Source organism: Talpa europaea (genome assembly GCF_964194135.1).
Source record: "Talpa europaea genome assembly, chromosome: 4".
NCBI classification, from domain to species: Eukaryota; Metazoa; Chordata; class Mammalia; order Eulipotyphla; family Talpidae; genus Talpa; species Talpa europaea.
The window spans coordinates 14,095,539-14,112,285 of NC_140070.1; the positions used below are offsets into that span (position 1 = coordinate 14,095,539).

Below are 16,747 nucleotides of genomic sequence, written 5' to 3' on the forward strand. Positions count from 1 at the left end.
AGTTCCAGGTTGTGGTAGTGCCATTAGTGGTTGAAACACAGAGTAGAGGCCTGGGTGAAGGTTAGATCTATGGACATAGAACCACCACGACCCATAATGTCACCCTATATACCATGAGGTTCCCCTACCTCTGGGAGGCAGATTAAGATTGAAACCAGGGAATTGAGTTATCAGAAGTCATAGATAACAACTGCAATGAGCAGAAGAGCTAGGTAGAGTGCAACTCAAAAAGCAGGACAGTTTTGCACAAAAGGGGAAAGGCGTGTCTGGAAGGGATAATGGGGAGTTAGGAGAATGCTGGACTGGCTGTGGTGCAGCCCTTCTAAATGCCTGCAGGCACCACACTGCAGTCTCACATATAGACTGGAAGTCGTATTGATGGAAAAGGTTGAAGAACAGCCCAGGTAAATGATGAGGTCATCCACAACGAAGATGGGCAATGGGGTGGAAAGACACCTTTTCATCTGGCATGAAAAACAACCTAATCAGGTTTTGAATCCCCAAAGTAATGTGAGATCAACTTAACATAAGAGATGTAATTGTTTCTGCTAAGAGTGATAAGCTTCACTTGCAAAAATTAAAAAATTATGTTGTCTATAATTTACAGCCTTCTAAATTATAAATACATTTTGTATGGTTTTATAAATTATGATTCCTGTGAAAAATCTCATGTCGCACTTAGAACATCTGAATTTAATGTTTTAAAGTTATGTAGGTTTGCATTTTGCTTGAGTTTCTAACATTTTATAAATGACACTACCATATGAATATTAATATTTACGTGCCTGTGCTTTTCTGTTTTTTTTTGTTTGTTTTCTTAACACAGGTTCTTAAGCAAGAACTATCTCTCTGGATCCATGACAGGTTTGACCCATGGCCTGCCTTGAACAGCGTCTTGTCCGATAGAAGCTTCCATTGGCAAACCATCTCTGTTGCCTTACAGAGCAAGCAAAGAAGATGGATGGACTGAAGAGCCATCTGCCTGTGTGCTTTCTACCTTCTGTGCCCTTTTTAATCCTAGTATCCTCTCTAGCAACTGCTAAGAGTGTAACGAACAGCACTTTAAATAGCACGGACATGGCCCTGGGCTCTGCACCCACAATCATTGCCAGAACTGACCATATCATAGTCAAGGAAGGGAACAGTGCCTTGATTAACTGTAGTGTTTATGGCATCCCTGACCCACAATTCAAGTGGTTTAATTCCATTGGCAAGCTGCTGAAAGAGGAGGAGGAAGAGGAACAAGGAGAAGGTAAGTAACTTTCAGCTTGTGTCAGATGTCATACAGTAACAACCTGGACCTTGGAGTCAGCCTCAGTGTTAGCTGTTTTTTTTTTTTTTTATTATTATTATTATTTATACAAGAGCCAGGGCACAGGAGGGTGAGAGGACTCACCAGAGACAGAGCAGGAAACAGAAGAGGAAGACTGATGAAATACACTGCTGAGGGGAGCAGCGGGCGAGACAGGAGAGGTCTGCTAGCCATGTGGGTTACTCCGAGGCCAGCGGGGATCGAACCGGCACTGCAGAGGCTGCGGACAGCCTCACAGTGCTGTGCTCAACTGCCTGCGCCACAAGGGAGGCCCAAGTGTTAGCTGTTCTTACGCAAAATTCAATTCATAAGTTGAGTAAACCATTGAAAATTCAGATCATTTAAAGAGCTCCTTTTGTTTTCCAAAGGCAAGAGAGAAATACAGAACCTTAAGGATTCGAAGAAGTGATTGATTCATTCTGTCTCACTCTTTGACTCAAAAGACAAAGGGCAAACACTGAAGCCTTTTAAAAGGCCTCTTGAAGTTTTGTAATAGAATGCATACAGAATTTTATAGAGATGAATATGAAATGGATTCTCACTAAATGTTTGTTGTACCAGGGAGTTTTGTTTCATGGAGCTCGCTCCTATAAATAGTACAGTTGTTTTTATCAGTTTAATTCATTGGCTGTGGATTTAAAGACCACACTTCTTAAAAGAAGTCTGTGCAAGTTCTCAGCCATCAGCTACCAATCTCTCTGTGCTGAAATTTCCAGACTGTTGGCTGCAGCTGAGCCCAAGGAGGAAGGGGGATGCAAAAGCAAGAAGTAACATGTGGCAGAAGGGGGGAAATGCTAGGTTTTCAATGAATGAGTTTCTGGCCAAAAAGTGTGAATCACCTTATTAAACACCCACTGAGCTCACTTCACAAAAGACTCCAGTTAGAGTTAGGAATGATAGGGTACCATCAGTCAATACATTTCTTTCATTCATTCATCCATTCATTCATTCATTCATTCATTCATTCATTCATTTATACAAGCACTGAGTATAGTCAGAAGCACGGGAGAGTGAGAGAATTCACCAGAGCCAGAGAGAGGATCAGAGCAGGCAGAAGGACCAAAGTACACTGCTGAGGGGAGCAGCGGGCGGCAGGAGAGGTCTGAGCGCCATGTGGGACCCTCCTCCAGTAGCCGGGGAGCAGCCAGGGATCGAACCGGCGCTGCAGAGGCTGCAGGCAGCCTCGCAACCCAGCGCTCAACCGCTGCACTACTGGGGAGGCCCTACATTTCTTTCTTTAAAAAAAAAAAAGATTTTATTTATTCATACAAGAGCTGGGGTACAGGCCAGAGATACAAGGGGTGAGAGCACTCACCAGGGAACAGAACAGGCAGACTGACTGAAATACACTGCTGAGGGGTGCAGCAGGCAAGTCAGGAGAGGTCTGCTGCACCATGTGGATTTCTCCCTGGCGGGCCGGTGATCAAACTAGTGCTGCAGAGGCCGCGGATTGCTTCTTAGTGCAGTGCTTAACCCCTTGCGCCACCAGGGAGGCCCATCAGTCAGTACATTTCTTGTTTCAGATGTGAGAAGCAATTTCCTGAAAACCCAAGTCTGATTTGATGGATGTCAAGGAGCTCATGTACATTCCTAAGTATTTACCATATGATAAAGTAGGGGGTGTGGGCAAGGGTTAAAAAAGAACATCATTCTGACATAGCACCTTCCTCATTTCTGCCATCCTTCCATGCATATTGTCCTGCTCGTTGCACAAGCCCTTTAACCAATGAACCATCCCTAGAAGAGTTTCTGCTCCAAAGAAACCTACATTTTTAATCTCTTTCCCTCCTTTAATCTTAATTGCTCTGGGAAAAAAACAAGAGGCGAATGCTTTATGTGTCACCCTAGGAGCTAAATGAGTGGAGTTTTCTTGCAATTGCATATCTCTGGTTCACAGGTGTGTTCCTAATGCTTAAGGCTGCTGGAAGCCTCCCTACCTGCGATGTGGGATCTCGGCTCTTGTGTGCTGTCACTTGCATTGCCTTTGGTTAGCCAGGCAAGGGTGGGTAGCATAACAAATCTTTCCCCTTTGTCAAAAATAGTACATATCATGGATAGATGTGTGTATGTTCAATGTAGGAGAGTAAAAGTCATTCCCTAGAAGGTAAAATTAGGGGACCACGGAAATTTTCGAATTAGAAGGGACATTAGAGACAGTCTTCCCCTGTCTAGTCCAAACCTCTCTTTTACTCATTGTTCCCAAGGTCCTGTTATTATTAAGTGGCTGTGGCTAGAACCCTTACTCATGATGGTGGAAAGATGAGAGAAGACCACCCCTAGCCCACAGCTGGTTTCCATTCCTACAGCTCCTTCCTCCCAGACTGCAAATCAGAAGGAAGTGACATCACACTTGTGAAGGGGGGCAGTAACCATGGTAACATCTTTACGCTCAGGTCCCTGTATTTCACCAGGTCTTTCTCCAGGGCTGGGCCACTGCGAGGACTACCAAGGTGACTGAATTGAAGGGAGGGAGGCCTCCTGTCCTGAACCTGCCTGTCACATAGCCCCTCATGCAAAGGTTATCACCAGGTATTAAGGAGTTGTGGCAGGGACACTGAGCCCCTGATTCTAAAGAGGAAGCAACGCATGGAAACAGCGTGTTGCTGGGGCATGAATTTCAAACATCTAGAATGTTGTCCTGAAGTAGTACCCTACTGCTTCAAAGGGATCATGTGATGTCTTATTTGACAAGGTTGTTTTAACTATTGACTGAGTCTTGGCAAGCCAACTCTGTGCTTTGCCTTCTTCACCTGTCTAGTAGAAGGCTGAACTAGATAGAAGTCACATTTGGCTGAGTTCTCTTGTTTTGAGGGTGCTCAGTTGGTCTGGAGTAGTGCCTGTCGTTAACACCTGAACCAGTGGTAGCAAGTCAGAGAGGCCTTTGGCACAGAGAACTTCTCCATCAGAACTTGACACTCACCATGTTCGCAGCCAGCAGCCTGATAAATCAGCTGTTTTAAAATCCCATAAGATGCACTGTATATTTTTAAAAAGAACTCTTTATACTAGTACTTGATGTTCCAGCTCGGCTTTCGTAATTGCAATGTATAATAATAGTAACTTCAGAAGAAATGCAGGGTAATATAGAAAACACTACCTAACAACTAAGCAAAACATAGGGAACAGCAAAAATAAGCGACTCATCATAAAACATTAGAATTTTAGTGCCAGAACTGAGAAGATCCCTAGTCATTAACTCTTCATTTCTGTTGGGAGAAAAGCCCCAAGTCTTAATAGAACCTAAGACTTAGATTTCAGTTTTCAGGCTGATAGGCTAGAAGTTTAAATGGAGCAGTGTTTCAGTTATAACTGAACAAAGAGGTGATTGAATATAGTATGAAAAACGCTAATATCCTGAAACGTTACCTAGATACAGTAGGACTACTGTTTAAAGCAAAATGAAAAATTAGTGTAATTTCATACAGACAACCCCTACTGTTTAGTAAGCCCCTGTGCCAAGTTACTACATTATTTCTAATCCCTACAGTAAGCACAGTGGTTAGGTATTATTAATCCTTATGCCTACAGGTGAGAATTCAGGTAAGTAGAGAGGATACTACACAACCAGAGGGGCCAAGCTGGTATTTCTCTGTGCCTCACCCACATCTGGTCACCTTTTAGCTCTTGGAGGTAATAATATTATAGATCATCTAACCCAGACCGAGTGAAGGAGAGACTTCCTGGATGGAAGAGGCATTGGAACCCCCCCATAGCACAGACATGTCGGGGTGTGTGTGGCCACGTGTTACATGGCACAGACACCACAGATGTCTTCCAGATCATCTGGTGAGTTTATCTAGGACAATACCACCACCAGCTTTGTGATTTGCCTGGAAAGGGACAATTCCATTTCTTGTTTGTGCTGAAAAAGTGAAGTGACATTGCTTTTCTTCCCGCCAGCTCTGCTGGTCCTAGAAAGAACGAGGTTATTTCCTTCAGTGGCAGGAGCAGGCCTTGGTTTGCTTTGCTTCCCTGGCGCTTTTCACTTGAATGCTACAGGATCAGGAGAGGCTAATGTATAATCTATTTCTGGAGGGATTTTTTTTTTTTTTTGGGTAGCTCACCACTCAGATTACAGAAATAACTCAAATTCAAATAGCACAAGTAACCACAAATGGCCACAGAATATGCTGTTTTCCATTTTCCTTTTTTTGGAGGTGAGTAGAAATACGTAGTAGTTGCCAGAAAATATTATGGAAAAGCCCCACTTGTTCAGATACTAATTATCTAGGGTACTATTGCTGTGGCATTTTACTGACTTTAAACCATTTAAATATACATTAGCACCTTGATCAGAAGATAAATAATCAGCATGTCCCCTAAGTCAGCTGATGTAGACCTTTGTAAACATGCCGGACTTGTTAGCAATTATGCTTTAAATTCTAAAGTTAAGTTTTGGACTTTTCTGGGATTTGTTTTCCATATCGTGGTAGCATTCTGTCACCAAAACCATGAAGAATTATCTACAGAATGAACATGCGCAGAGTAAACTTAGCTGCACTGCAGAAAGTCACAATTATCACAACTAGTGCTCTAGGTTTGTGCACTTCATTTTCAATTTTGGGTTTCATTTATATGGCTCCATTGTTTTTATATCTCTACTTTTCACAAAAATTTTTAATAGACCATGAAGTGCCTTTTAACTATGGTGCAGAGGATGACAACCAAGTATTCAGGTTGTCCTAATTCAGGTGTATCCTAATACAAAAAGGTGGGGGGGGTGAGTTGTAAATCATCCTTTGCCTCAAAGATGAAAGGCAAAGTAGTATGTCACCTATGCAAATATTATACCAAATCCCTCTTCTAGTACATTGTTTTTTTTAGAAATTTAAAAAACCAATTCATCAAAAGGCTTCAGACAAAAATGTATGGAATTATGAATGTATTACTGGAAATTCATAAGAATCCCATAACAGTCTTTCTCTGAGCAAGTTTGTTAAATTTTCTGAGCTTCCGTTTTCCCATCTAGAAAATAAGAGATAACCCTTTCTTGTTACCTTTTTGACTACCCTGTTTATTACAAACTATCGTGTACTATGTTACATGATCTGTATATTACCTGGAACATACCAAGCTGTCAGTAAATGGCAACGGCTCTTGGTAACATGGTTCCTTGTCATCACAATCATAAATTCCAAGTGCTTAAATCTGTTTTATTAATACAGTATGTCTCATAGTTTTTTACTGTCTTAATTATCTCAATGTTTTAAAAGACTTTTAATAATTACAAAGTATATACTTTTTCCTTATATATTATATGAAATTTCAAAATAATGTTGTTGCTCTGATGGCAGATGTGGACTATCTCCTCTGCCTGAGAACTCGCCCTTTTCCTTGTCTATACAGGGACCCAGTGATACCCAATGTCTATACAGGGACCCAGTTGTGCTCCATTTGGGATGTGAGCCTAGAATGCTCGTGAGAAAACCCTGCCAGATGCAACCTCTGGAGAAGAGGTTGTAGTTTGAAATACTAAGTGTATTGTGTACAGGATGAGGTTTGTGTTTGCCTAACCCACTGGTTCTCATCAGGGGCCTACTTTCCCTCACATGACCAGTGGGAAGGTCTGAAGACATTTTGCCATAGCTGGGGGTGAGGTGGGGTAAGGGGAGGCAGGGGGGAGATTATGTTGCTGGCATTGAGTGGGTGGAAGCCACTCAGGGGTTACTAAACATCCTAGAGTGCACAGGCCAGCCCGCTACAAAGATCTCCCTGATGCTCAGATTCAGTAATGTCAACGTTGAGAAGCCCTGTGTAACCCAAAACAGCAGCCCTCAGGTAGCTGAGGATCCACTCCACAGTGAACCTTCATGTCAGTTGTTTGAACCCATAACATGTTTTCCCATAAGAGTGGTTTAATGTATTATACTTTGGTTCATTTTCCAAATTGAGTCAAACTAGGGTGAACCTGATAACTAGCCACTCACAGTGTTTCTCAGTGAGTTGTGCTCCATTTGGGATGTGAGCCTAGAATGCTCATGAGAAGACCCTGCCAGATGCACCTCAGGTAAGGATGATAGCTGACATTCCCAAAGTGGAGGTTGGTTATATGAACCCAGCCAAGGGTACTTGTCTGAGATCATCTTTGGCTACCCTCAGAAGAGATTATTTCTAACCCACAGGGAATTACATGCTTGGCCCTTTAAAAAAAATTTAAATTACCTGATCATATTTGCAGAGGGTCAGATGTTTCCTTGGCCAAGAAATGAAGAGACAGTAGATTCTTGGCAGGTATTTAGTTATAACTCTTAAGCAGAGCAGAACTGTGACTCTGAACAGCACAGTCCTCGCACCCCCACCCTCCTGAGCTGAAAGCTGAGCTATGCCGGTATTATCCTGAGCCACCTTGGCTCCACATGATGGAGGAAATAGCTTGTTAGAGCTGCCCTAGTACTCTCTGAAGAGGACTCTTGGGAGAATTAGGGGAAGATGGGGGTATAAGAGCCCTTGCAACTTGTGATGTTTATACCCTGACTCTGCAGTGGCTTCAAGGATCTGTCGTCGATCACAGAAGCCCTGTAACAGGTGCAGCCACACAGGGCTAAATTTGTTTTCAATTACGTTTTGTAAAGAGGCATGGATCCTTGCTCTTCATGGCCTCTATTTCACATCTTGGAGAGTAAGCACCACATTTATAGACACAAACATGCATACATGTTGTTCTTATTGGAAGAGGGTCATTTAGGTGAATGTTATACTCGTTTGCATAAACATTGGAACTCTCACCACCTGAACATTCTTATTCAAGTCATTTCAAAGGAAAAAACCTACCCATTTTGAGCAGATTTAACTCTCCTAGAAACGTATGGGTGTGTGATGCTTAAGAGCAAGACAGGATTGGGAACAGTTTTCCCTTTATACCACTCATTGGCGATGTAGACAGAGGTCGGTTTCTTTACACATTCACACAAAGGCATCTCCAAAGAAAGAGAAATCCTTTTCTTCTAATAAGTAACTTGAGGGAAATTGGAAGAACTTACTGGCATTTAGATATAATGTTAATTTCTAAGGCTTAGTGATCTGAGCCTCAGAAGCTGGAAAGTAAAGATTTAGGATTTCAGGAGACATGGTATTGGGAGAAAATCTGTAATCACGGTATCTGTAGGTTGTGTGCTCACCTCCCTTAATGGTTGTGCAGGTCCAGAAGGTGGTGTTGCTGCTCATTTCTATGCAGCGATAAGGTGACTGGAAGATGTTGGTCTGAGCCACAGTTCTGATTTGAGTGCCATTGGGATATTGCACACAATCATTTGTGGGCTGGAGAATTTCTTGATGCTTCCAGGCTTAATAGTAGCCATACAACGCTGTTGATCCACTTTTTTCCTCGCTAGACCGTCTCCCTGGCACTGGCCTATGACAGTGACCTCACTGATATCCGCCTCTGCATGCCCAAGGTGAGCACAGTGGCTCCCAGTCAGCTGCCTCCCTCACCCCGGACCAAGTTTTCAGGCTGTTCACAGAGAATGTTGGCAGAGGAGGAAAGGCTAGAACATATCCCTGGGAAGGAAAACTATTCAAAATGGACTTATTTTGCATTCACTTATTTTCTTACACTCATAGTCAATCTAGGTTTGCCTGATTTGAAGAATTCCAGTCTGAAAGTGGGTTGTAAGTTACATTCATTAAAAATTTTGATAGCTGCCTCCACATCAATCTTCCAAAGACTTTACCAACCGAACTCCAGTCAGCCTTGTCAGGGAGCATCCTTCCCGATCCCCGAGGAACATAATAAGTAATCAGTGACCATTTTCTCTGGCACTCTGAAAGGTAAAATGTTACCTGAAGTCTCTTCTTTCTTTTTAATACTTTAACCTCTTTCAATTTAATTATAGTTCACTCACTAGTGGCTTGGTATGCTTGGACACTCATGCATTTGTTTTTTTCTGTGACATCTTTTTTTTTCCCCCTTTAGGTTATTTGTCTTGATTTACATAAAGTTCTTTACAGTCTACAGTTCATATGCATATGTCAGAAATTCTAGAATTTTCTGTCTTTTGCTTTTTAGTGTGTATATTTTATAGCGCACACATTTTTAATTGGAGAGAAATATGATCTATCAATGTTTTCCCTCACAATTTTGTTTTCAAGATTCTTGAAATGCTTAAAGGATAGAAAATATTTCAAAATGCTCAAGGATACAAAAATGTTCTTATAGCCACTATAAATTTTATACTTACAGTTTTACATATAGATTTTCAGAGTTTGGGAATTTATTTTTGTGTATCACATAAAATAGAAATTTAACTTTTTCTTTCAGATAAACTGTAATTCCAATATTCTTTCCCCACTTACTTGAAATGACATCTTTTTTTTTTTAATTCCCATGTATTCCAGCATCTGCTTCTTATTTAATTAGGAATCAGCAAAGGCTTTCTTAGGGAGCACAGTGACATGTGAGGGTAGTGTCTACCTGAGCTAGAAATGTGCCAGGTAGGGAGGAGAGCTTTCAGGCCGAGAGGAAGCATGTGGGAAGATCCTGTGGCATCTTTAGGAAAGAAATCAAGGGTAAAATCCTAGAAAATGAGGTTCAAAAGAAGGAGGGGCTCCTGTTCTCCACAGGATAAACATAAAGCTCTTGAACATTCAGACCCTGCCTCCCGCTCCAGTCCTGTCCCCACGCTGACCCTGGTTGGCTTTTTGCATGGTTTGTCAGCTGCAGCAACGCACAGTAGCTCCCCTTTTTGCTCATATGCTTCCCCAACCCCCTCTGTCCATAAAGGTTCCAAGTCTTGCTCCCATGCTTCCTCCTGCTTGAACCACCCCAGCCTGACCTGGCTCAGGGCTGCGGCTCTCTCAGAAGCCTGCCTCGCCGCTCGCCGCTGTCCTCCCCTTTGGAGGCCCTGTGCCCATTCACATGTGCCCGTCCCTGTGCCATGTGATGCTGCAGGTGTTAGAGTCTCTGTCCCTCTTTAGACTGGGTGATTTTTGCAGTCAGTGATCTCATCTTATTCATCTTAGTATTCCACTTGTTTAGCACGGAATCCTGTACATGGACAATTTATTCAATGATATTTGTTCACTGAATGCATGAACAAGATTATTAAAAAAAAGATCACTGCCCTTCTGAAAACATCAGCTTTGTTTTCAGCATAGCACACACACCACAGCACAGCTGAACATAACATCTGGTAGCTTTTCTCTTTGCAAAGGAGAGATTGTCAACCACCATGTTATTCTAATACTTACTTGGAAGCTGTTCACATTAGAATTTTTTTTCATTTTTTAAATTGAAGTAACATTTTTTTATAACTATGTTTCTGGTGTGCATCATTAAAAGCTCATTGTGTGTATATACTACATTAAGCTCACCACTGAAAGTCCAATTACCCTTCACCGTATAATTGACCCCTTTTACCCAGCCTACCCAAGACCCTACCCCTTCCCTTTGGTAGTCAGTAATTGGTCTAAAAGCGTTTTTTGTTTTGTTTTCTTTTCTTTTATTTAGTTCATCTGTTTGCTTTGAGTGATATCATACCGTGTTTGTCTTTCTCCATCTCACTTATTTCACTAAGCATAATGCCCCCTAGATTCATCTTTGTTGCAAATGGCAAAATTTCATCTTTTTTAAATAACTAAGTCGTATTCCATTGTGTTCATCCTATCTTTACCAGGTCCACTGTCAGTGGGTACTTAGGTTGTTTCTAGCTCTTGGCTATTGTAAATAATGCTATAGTGAACATGGGGGCACATACAGCTCTTGAGTTAGTGTTTTATCATATTTGGGGGGTAAATATCCAGAAGTGGGGTAACTGGCTCATAACAGGTGTGATTCTTGGGCTGAAGTTTCTTGGGGAAGGATGACAGATCTCAGGACTATAACAAAGTGGAGCCTCCAGTTGTCAGTATTTAAGCCCAAAGCCTTCAGGTGTGTTTCCACCTTATAGGGCCAAGGAGGGAAGAGGAGGTGGAGAAGGACATCCCAAGGTTGGGGGGACACTAGGGGAGAGGATGCAGTCTTAGCAAGGCATAGGATATGAATAAGCGAATGGTCATCAAGAGTGTGAGGGACTGTTTTACACGTCATCTTTCCTCTTATATTCAGAAAGTAATGGTTAATTATCTGCCTTTTTTCATTCCCAAATCACTGCATGTTGAATTGACTTGGCACCAGCTGCTGACATTTTAGATTTTTATTTGTGCTGAACTAAAGCAGCTTAATGAAAATTCAACACATAATTCTGACATTCCCACTCCTGGTACAAAATACATGGGAGCAGAAGTGTGTGTCTCCGCTTCATGTGTGGCACTGGAGGTTTCCTGTGATGGTCTTTGAAGGTATTTTTGTTCCTTTAACTTTCTGACAGCTAAAGTGGGGACCCTACCAAATGAGTCTAGGGGTAAGGTATTTATAGACGGGTGAATGGTGACATGCAGCTCAGAAAATGTTCTCAGGTTGGTCCCAGTTGGGCAGCAGGTATGGAGAATACTCACGAGCTTAGGCCTTACGCAGATGGGGAAGGACCAATTCTGAAGTAGAATCTGTGCCATCTTTATGGTTTTTCAAGTCTGTATGTTGTGGTAGAACATGCACTAAATTTTATTTTTCCCTGATCAAAGGTCAAGCTGAGACTGAGAGGAAATAAAAGCCCGATTCCTGGGGAGGAATGAATATATATATCATCCTTTTAAAAACAAGAGATATGGATGTACAATCACCCTTGCCATTTGAATCTTAGCTCTTCTGACATTCTCTGTGTGTGTTTGTGTGTGTGTTAGCTTCCAAAGACTTGCTTTATGATTTTGTAGTAGAATGTTTAATCCAGGTCATATCTTACATCATACCAGAGAAAAAACCCAAATGCCATTAATCTTACCTTAATGCATAAAATAAATATGATGTTTGTTTCAAGAAGAATCTAGGAAAGGACTGGGGAGAAAAGATGTCTTGGTGTCCTGGTCATAGACCAGAAACAGGAAATTGCTGACAACAGAGATGTGGCCTTAGTCATTTAACTTGGATATTGCAGCTCATGTTATAAGTGAAAACTCATCTGCTTTAGGATCATCATCTACAGATTCCTATTTGTCATGTTTGTAGTTAAGCAAACATAGTCACTTTGCAGATACTTGGTGAGCTTCAGACTTCTTCAGTTAAAAGAACACACTAGGTAATTATTGAGTAAAGTATACAAAACAATGTTAGTCTGAGGAACCACTGCCCTGGGCTAAGAAGCACAGCATGCTCCTAAGTTCTCATTTATCTGCAGCACACGTTACATGTATCCCCCAAGCGAACCACAATGTCACCTGATTAGATGGTGTCTGATTCCAGACTCTGCCCCTTTTGACAGTATAGGGTCTTACTCTGAAATGTCTTAAGTTATCTGAATTGAATTGTTTGGGTCCAGGATATCTGTATATCTCAACAGAAAATTTAAGGTTTTCCTGAAAATAACTGTAATATTCAAGTTCAGAAACATTTTTAAATAGTCAATAAAGCATTGATATGTTGTAAAGGTATTTCATATTTCTCTAACTATTATAGGAGTGAGGAGAAAGCTGTTTATATCATCGGATGCCTGCCTTCTTAGTTTAGTTCTCCTTTTCTTTATACCCAGGTTCAGACTACTCTGTCCTGGATTTATAGATAATTCCTCACAAAAGGAGTGGCAGTGGGGGATTAGGAGGTGAACAAATTGATCCTAACCATTTCTCAGACAGATAAGCTCACTTTCTCACCCTCTTCCATTCTATTTCCTGCTATATTTTCCAAGATAAGAAGGAGGGTAAATATAATCACAGACTATAAGTCTTAAGAACCTAGTACCGGGCCTCCCTGGTGGCGCAGCGGTTGAGCGCTGGGTTGCGAAGCTGCCCGCGGCCTCTGCAGCGCCGGTTCAATCCCCAGCCGCTGGGCGAGGGTCCCCACATGGCACGCAGACCTCTCCTGTCGCCCACTGCTCCCCTCAGCAGTGTACTTCGGTCCTTCTGCCTGTTCTGCTCCCCGCTCTGGCTCTGGTGAATTCTCTCACCCTCCCGCGCTTCTGACTGTACCCAGTGCTTGTCTAAATAAATAAAATAAATCTTTAAAAAAAAAAAAACCTAGTACCATAGATAGATAGATAGATAGATAGATAGATAGATAGATAGATAGAGATAGATATGCTTTCAACTAGAATTTTTTTCCCTTTGCCTGCTATAGTCCACTTTTATGCAACATCTAAATTTTAAAAAAAGTAAATTGATAATTTCCCTTGCCTCACATCATTATGTCTTCAAATAAATCTGCAGCTGAAGTATCAAAATTCATGTCCAGGAGGTAAAAGGGGTGGAAGGCTTGCCCCTGTCCCATTTGAATAAGAGAACATTTCACACACCTGTGGTAGGCTTGTCCATTCATACACATTCACAAGAGACTGAAAACTCACTAGATTTTTTCCAAACCAGTGTTTTCAGCTCTTTGGGAAAAGACACTGACTGAATTGTTAGACAAAGGTTACTCAGGGACACCAGGAACCTCTCTTCACAGATGTTCTTTCAGAAGGCCAAATAATGTGACAGCGTACAAGAGGCATCCTGCCAGACTCGCCATGGCAGCAAGGAGGAACTACAGTCCTGAGAAGGCACCTCACTACTCCATCTAGTTTCCTTAGGAACCTTCCTCGGAGCAGAGGACTCTGGAATAAAGAAGGGCCATCTGTTGCCTCATTCCACTGTCCACTGAGATCCTGTTCACTTATGTGCCCGGATTTTTTAAGATGGTACTTGTTGCTCAGGGAAGTACCAGACTTTTAATTTTAATTAAGTCACTGCCAGAAAGGGGCAGCAGGGAAAACAATGCAAGAATAGTTACTTAAAAGGGAACGAATGACATGCTGCATTGCCCCGGCTCTCAGAAGAGGTTTCTCTACTTGGCTTAGGGAACTGGAGTGCTTTGATGGAAAAATATCCCTACACTCCCTGGAGGCCTGCACCTTCCTTCCCCTTCAAAAGTCTAGGAGGTAGTAGGATTTCAGAAGAGCTTGGATCCAAGACCTGGAAGTCAAACCTGGTCTGTTTCCCAGGGACCCTCTGACCTGTGAGTAGACAGGCAAATGAAAAAATCCAATCAGGGGCCTCCCCGGTGGCAGGGCGGGTTGAGCGCCGCACTGTGAAGCTGTCCGCTGCCTCTGCAGCTTGGGTTCAATTCCCAGCCAGCCGGGGAGCTACTCACATGGTGTGGCAGACCTCTCCTGTCTCGCCCACTGTTCCCCTCAGCAGTGTACTTTGGTCTGTCTGCCTGTTCTGCTCCCTGCTCTGTCTCTGGTGCATCCTCTCATCGTCCTGCGCCTCTGGCCTGGACCCCAGCTCTTGTGTAAATAAATAAATCTTTAAAAAAGAAATCCAGAGATTTACCAGTTTCAGAACCTCATTCCCAGGGCACTGCTAAATCCCACCATGCTCCAGGTTCTAAAGGGAGGGAAGGGCTGAATTTCTCAGCATGCATTCCCATCCTGTGATCCTTATTTCCTACTTGGTGCATTTTGCTACTAATCTGCAAGGCTAAAGCAAAGTGATATCTATTCAAACTGAGCCTCAGAATCTTCACGTTGCTTGCTAGTAACTTCAGTATGGGTAGTTCATTGTAGATTCTCAAAACTAGTGCATAAATTATGTTTTCATTAACAGAGCATACAAGCATAACTTCAATCACAAATATGAGAAGCCCAAGTAAACAATTATAATTTGATTTACTACAGATTTTGTGTTGATCCTAAAATACCTTATATCAGCTTCCCAGGAAACACAGGTACCACAGAGTCATGCTCAAGGACAGATTAGGAAGTCATGTTGCAGTTAAGGAATTCTTCGGTAAGAACACAGTAGTTTCCAGATGACTGTTATTCACTGGGATGTGCAGTTATTCCAGAGGGTTTGGTGGCTAAAAATACAACCTCGCGAGCTTAAGCTCATCTTCTGTCTCTGCTACTTGGAACTGGTGACCATGGGGAGGTAGTTTAATCTGTGCCTCAGTTTCCTCACTCTGTAAAATGGGGCAGGTATTATTACCCACCTTAGGGTAGTGAAGACTCACTGAGTTAACGTGCGTCACTGGCACGTAGCAAGCACACTGAGGACGTGTTCTCAGTCTCAGCAGCAGCAGCAGCAGCCCGGTTTGTAGTGTAGTGCTTGAATTCTCTCCTCTCCTGTCCCACAGGAAAATGGCAGATGCATGCCAGCGGCCTCCTGAACATTACCACGGTGTCTTTCTCAGACCGAGGTAAATACACGTGCGTGGCTTCTAACGCCTATGGCAGCGTGAACAACACGGTGACCCTGCGCGTCATCTTCACCTCGGGAGACATGGGCGTCTACTACATGGTGGTCTGCCTCGTGGCCTTCACCGTGGTCATGGTCCTCAACATCACACGCCTGTGCATGATGAGCAGCCACCTGAAGAAGACTGAGAAAGCCATCAACGAGTTCTTTAGGACAGAAGGCGCCGAGAAGCTGCAAAAGGCCTTTGAGATCGCCAAGCGCATCCCCATCATCACCTCAGCCAAAACTCTAGAGCTTGCCAAAGTCACTCAGTTCAAAACCATGGAGTTTGCCCGCTATATCGAAGAGCTTGCCCGGAGCGTGCCGCTGCCGCCCCTCATTATGAACTGTAGGACCATCATGGAGGAGATTATGGAGGTGGTGGGGCTGGAGGAGCAGGGCCAGAACTTTGTGCGGCACACGCCGGAAGGCCAGGAGGCCGCCGACCGGGACGAGGTTTACACCATCCCCAATTCCCTGCAGCGCAGTGACTCCCCCACCGCTGACTCAGACACCTCGTCGCTGCACGAACAGCCGCAACAGATTGCCATCAAGGTGTCCGTTCACCCCCAGGCCAAAAAGGAGCACGTGGATGACCAGGCGGCTGTTCAACCTGAAGTCAAAGATGGAGAGGACACAGAACCCTCTGCCGAGCGGTCCCACGACTCTGGGGAGCCCTCCACCGACGTGACATCCACCGAGCTGACGTCTGAAGAGCCCACACCGGTGGAGGGGTCAGCGAGAGACCTGCCGCCCACCCCCCTGGAAACTCCAGACCCGGCGGTGGCCCCGGACAAAAACACCTGCATTACTTATGAAAGCCATGTCTAATATCGACTCCGAAAAGCTATGCATATCAAGAAAATCAGGGGCTGCTCCTTGTAGTACCGATGTAGTCCGCACTTGCCGCTAAGCCTTACCAGGAGACGCTCATCCCTTAGGCTGGAGTGATGCCATCCTAAGAGGGGAAACACCGCCTGCAGTGTATGTGACTGGAAGGTTCCCAGTAGAGAAGGAGGCAGCAACAGCAGGGTGCAGAATCGATAAGAAAGGACAGAAGGTGTCTGTCCAGGTGATACGAATTTTAGAGGCTATTCTCTGCCAAATACCTTAATTGGTGATGCCCTTTTGGCAAAGAATACACCACTGTAAGACATTCTGAGCCCACGAGCCCTGTCCAATGCACACCGCATTGCT

At 43.4% G+C, this 16,747-nt stretch overlaps 1 protein-coding gene across 1 annotated transcript; it reads left to right on the top strand.

The window, feature by feature from the left end:
* Positions 1–663: 663 nt before the first annotated feature.
* MFAP3L (microfibril associated protein 3 like) lies at positions 664–16,381 on the top strand (the record flags this gene model as incomplete). The annotated part of the gene is made up of 2 exons (XM_084231855.1): positions 664–1,252; positions 15,450–16,381. The coding sequence occupies exons 1-2, from the start codon at positions 958–960 to the stop codon at positions 16,379–16,381; spliced, it is 1,227 nt and encodes a 408-aa protein (XP_084087981.1). The 5' UTR covers positions 664–957.
* Between the last annotated feature and the right edge of the window lie 366 nt (positions 16,382–16,747).